General features: G+C 35.2%; 1 protein-coding gene across 1 annotated transcript; it reads right to left on the minus strand.

Moving 5' to 3' along the window:
- Positions 1-304: 304 nt before the first annotated feature.
- On the minus strand, positions 305-4100 carry LOC141642791 (cytochrome b6-f complex iron-sulfur subunit, chloroplastic). Its single transcript, XM_074451737.1, has 5 exons — positions 3882-4100; positions 3128-3375; positions 1250-1367; positions 979-1161; positions 305-648 (listed from the first exon to the last, which is right to left on the minus strand). The coding sequence occupies exons 1-5, from the start codon at positions 3921-3923 to the stop codon at positions 544-546; spliced, it is 696 nt and encodes a 231-aa protein (XP_074307838.1). The 5' UTR covers positions 3924-4100; the 3' UTR covers positions 305-543.
- Between the last annotated feature and the right edge of the window lie 1029 nt (positions 4101-5129).

Below are 5129 nucleotides of genomic sequence, written 5' to 3' on the forward strand. Positions count from 1 at the left end.
ATATTATTTATATCATTTTATTTTCATGTTACCAAACCAAACGAACCAACCAATTGAATCGACCTAGATAGAATTCTACTAATAGCAATTCACTACGCAATTCCCATCTCCTTGTGTTCGACCCCTATTACTACATTTATTTGTGTCTAGCGTATTTATCTTTGATTAGATTGCAACATCCTATGACTCGTAAAAGAAAATCATTGTTCTTATGATTGTAGTGGGGGCAACGTTGGATAATCAAATTTCTACCTTATTAAATATACGACAGGAAACAATTTTTGGATAAATTTGGAAGGAAAGAGGACAACAAAATTGGGATTGAGGTGTATTAAAATGCTGTTCCAAATTGTAATGAAACCCTAACATACACCTTCATGCCATTTACAAAATTTAGGAAAATAACAAAATTTATCTGCCAGCTGAAAACTTTTGGATCTTTGAACATGAAATTGTACATGGCGATGTGTATAATACAGAATATATATCTCATGATGCAAACAATTAAGTACACATCATAATGAACAGAAGAAATAATTGGGCTTAAGCCGACCACCAAGGTGCTTCTCCGGTTCTGAAATCTGTTTCAGTCCATGGAACGAAAACCACCTTCCCGTCATCAATATCACAGTGAGCCAACGCTAAAGACTGTGTTCATATCAGTAGAAATCATGTTAGTGTAGGACATTGTATCAATCATCAAACTTTCACTAAATTTCATTTTCTACAAGCATTCTTCTAGTTGTGTATTTAGCGAGGGCATTCTTGCAATCTGTTGGCAATGTTATTGGAAGTGAACTTTTTTTAAGACAAGAGAGATAGTTAAAGATACGTCCTATTAATACTAACGGTGTTCTTGCAATTGCAGTAAAAATGAAGAGTAAAGTTGAAGGATTTTAGTTCATCCAAATGCAGAGTTAGCAAAATTGTTTTGTTTTATTTTTTCTTAAATTGAAAAACTCATTACATGACACATACCAGAGGTGCTGGTCCTCTTACAACTCTTCCTTGATTGTTGTATTGGGATCCATGGCAAGGACATATGAACTTGTTCTCAGCAGAATTGAAAGGAACGACACAACCAAGATGAGTACACACAGCATTGATCCCATATGTAGCGAGAGTTCTGTCGCTCTCGACAACCAAGTAGGTTGGATCTCCCTGTCCATTAAATACAATAATGGAATTCTCAAAAACCGCCAAATAATGGGGATGTAGCTTGTATGTTTTATAAAAGATTTTTACTTACCTTAAGTCCTTGAGAAAGTGTTCGGTCTCCTGGTCCATGGTTTTTGAGCCACTCGGCCGCAACTATATCATTTCCAAGGGCGTCCTTGGCAATTGTACCCCCGGTACCACCACCTCCACTGTTTTTTTTAATCATTTGAAAAGTAATCAGCGTGACACCAAGGTTTAATTCCGTCAACTTTGCCGTTAATTGTTGATATGTTACTCAACATGGCAAAATGGTGGTGATCACTAATAACTAAGCAATTATTTGGAAATAAATTAAAAACAAAACCCAAAACCCTCTTTCATTCACAAACCCTTTCACATTTCCTCTCAGGGGCGTCTAATACCCCGGGCGACGGAACCGGGCCTCCAGTTTTGGCCGCCGAATTTATAAGCTTTACTAATAAAATTCAATACAAACCTCCACATATAGTACACTTATACATTTATATTTAGGGCCTCATTTTTTTGTGGTGCACCGGGCCTCCATCTACTTTAAGACGCCCTTGTTTCCTCTGCCAACCCAAATCATAGTTTCTGAACCCAAAATTCATGTTTAATCAACCCAAATTTCATCCATCATCTTTCATCAAGAACCTGCATTTTTTCATCCTTCATTTGTGTTTTCCAGGTATTCATCTTTCTCCTTTTTATTTTTGTTTGTCTTCCATAAGACGGACACTATCTATCCGTCTTAAACTTAAGACGTGTCACATAATACCACATGATGGTAATAAAGACAAAAAAATTGGCATTTTCTAGGCAACAAGTGAGGTAATTTGTATATATTTGACCCATCTTAAGTTTAAGACGGATAGTGTCCGTCTTAAATGAGAATTTATGTATTTCCACATTCACTCTCTGTAATTTCGGTAGAATTAGGAGTGGTAAGTTGAAAAATTCGTCAAGACAACCGAGATTGAAGCAACCTCAATTCGGTAGATAGATGCAATATGGACTCTACTTTCAGATTTGTTATTGAGTTTAAATGCCTTTGTAGTTGGGTTTTGTGTGCTGTACCCATTAGTTTTTGGTCCTCTATTCCTTTTATCTCTTTTGTTGGTCTGTTTGGGGAAAAATGGAGCAAACAATTGACGTAAAAGAAGTGCAGGGAATTTAAAAGGAGGAAGGAGAAAAGAAGGGGAGGGAAACTAACTAAAGTCAATGTCACAAAATTAACCGTCAAATTTGACGGATTGGAAAAATAAGGTCATGCTCATTAAATTATATAGAGTATAGGGTTACCACTGGAAGTTTAATTAAATGGAGGGTTATCTTATAGAAATCGAAAAAATTGAGGGTTACCTTATAGAAAATCCCAAAAAATTATGAAAGAGACATTACAAGCCCAAGTTAATTTGTGAACATAAATTCATTGTAGTGGATGGTGGGCAAGCGAACTTGTAAAATTACGTTATTTAAGCTTCAAACTTGCGGCCTAATACAAAACATGATCACACTATCCTTAGCAATCGCAGTGCAGTATCATCATACTTACATGTTATTCACCATACGTTGTCATACTTACCTGCCCTTACAAGTTACATCCCCTTGATCTCATCAACTTATATCCAAACGATGGGTAAATCTTTCACTTTTATTTCTGAATTCAATTTCATTACATTACATGTTATTCAGTACCATCTGATGCTACAAATGTGATAACTGATCGTACCCCTCACTAGTGTTATTTTTCTTCAGCCTTCTTGATTTTCATTTTTTTCTCTCTATATATAATATGAAAAAGACAGTACTAAATTAAATAAAATCAATCTCTGAAACTAATTTCTATCTTTTAAATACATGGTCAGAATTACAGTACTTATTACACTAAAGTATAACTGGACCTATAAAACCGTGTAGGAAAAAAAGGGGGAAGAAAATAAAGACGTACCCAGGAGGAACGAAGAAGGCGGTATATGGAAGTAACATAAACCCAGAAGGAAGTGATATTGCACCCAACAACAAGAGATTCATCAGCTTCCTTTTCTCCATGTCTGGCACATCATCCGCTGATATGCTTGTTGCTTGACATATAACCATCATTCCTCTTTCTTTTGCCATTCCCTTCACCATTTTAACCCTGTTTGGTTTTGCAAGCGCCACTGATGGTGCAAATATCACGCTCTTGCTTGAGCATAGCTGAGCCAAACAGGTAGAAAATTTTCACAATATAACAGTCATCGTCTTATAGCCATGGAAAAAAAATTGACATTTTGGGTACGACGGAACTGTCCGAATGACCTACAAAGAACTTGCTCCAGTAATTGCCCAAAACCCGAACAGTTTCTGAATCACCCATAATGAACTAGCTCAAATAATTGCCACGACGTAACAGTTTCCGAATGACGCATAATGAACTAGCTCCAGTAATTGCCCAACGACGGAACAGTTTCCGAATGACCCATAATGAACTAGCTCCAGTACTTTCCCAACGACGGAATAATTTCCGAATGACCCATAATGAACTAACTCCAATAATTGCCCAACGACGGAACAGTTTCCAAATGACCCATAAAAGAAAAAAAAAAAGTCTAATAGAAAGACTAAGACGAAGTAATAGTTAAACAAGTGAGTATCTTAAGGTTTCTCCACCAACTTTATTTATTATTATTGAAGGAGTAAAGGGAAATAATATGAGCAAGTACCTGAGCTGGGGTGGCAACGGAGAGAGTAGAGGAAGCCATCATAAGTGTTTAATTGTGATCAAGGAACGATGTGCTAAAGAAGAAGAAGATGGATTTGTTTGTGAGAACTAATTGATGATTTGAAGCCATTGAAAGCACAGCGATTTTGGATAAAATAAGTTTGTGGTGCGTATAGCTTCAATTTTTTGGTGGATAAGGTAAGTTTAGACTTTAGACCACAGTTTAGGCAAGCGGGATAAGAGTTCGGACATGTTGGGTTTGGTAAAACACAAATTCTCATTTGTGACCGACGTTATGCGTCATAAGGTGAAGACGGGGTAAATCAATACCATTTTACACTAATATGGGTTAGATAGTGGATAGATAGTGGGTTGCTAATCGTTTGTGTAGTTAGTGTATAGGAGAAGCTAATATTATATTATTGTGGGTGGGGGACAATTAATACAACACATCAAATCTTTGTAAGAAGGGCACGTAAAAACTCAAACACAACCCCATGCTATCAAATCTTCCCATCTTCAAATCTTCAACCTATATTTTTCATTCTTCATATTCATCAATCTAACAACCGTTCATCACAAATTAATGTAGTTAATTAGCTTCGTAAATTCCTCATAAAACCAAAAAAATAAAAACAAAAAAAATGGTTGAAACTGATGTTGAAAACGGTATTGTTAACACTGAAATTATTGATGTTGAAAACAGAATTGTGGATGTTGAAAACGATGATGGTGTATTTGTGATTGGTAATGACGAAGATTTCGTGACGATGTTGATGAGTAAAGTGTGTATTTTTTAATTTAAAGTTCTTTTCTTTGTTCATCAGATTTTAGGGCAACAATATGTTTGGGTCGATATATTTGCATTTTAGATCAAAATTTACGGCTGAAATTATTAATAAATTTGATCTAAAAATGCAAATATGTCGATATATTTGCATTCTTTGTTCATCAGATTTTAGGGCAACAATATGATAAACATATTCATCAATATAATGCATGATGTTATGTGTTGTTTTAGATGAAGGAAATCTTTGTTGTTGTTATTTTCTTTGTTTGCATGTTGTTCTTTTCTTTGTTGTTTTAGATCAATATAATATTCATCAATATAATGCATGATGTTATGTTGTTGTTCTTGTTCTTGTTAAATTAGATTTAGATAAAGAAAAATATCAATTTTTGATGAAGATTTTATTAATGTTCAATGCAAAGGAAAACTGACGTGCACTAACCGCATGTTCAATGTGCA

Source organism: Silene latifolia, chromosome 2 (assembly GCF_048544455.1).
Source record: "Silene latifolia isolate original U9 population chromosome 2, ASM4854445v1, whole genome shotgun sequence".
NCBI lineage: Eukaryota > Viridiplantae > Streptophyta > Magnoliopsida > Caryophyllales > Caryophyllaceae > Silene > Silene latifolia.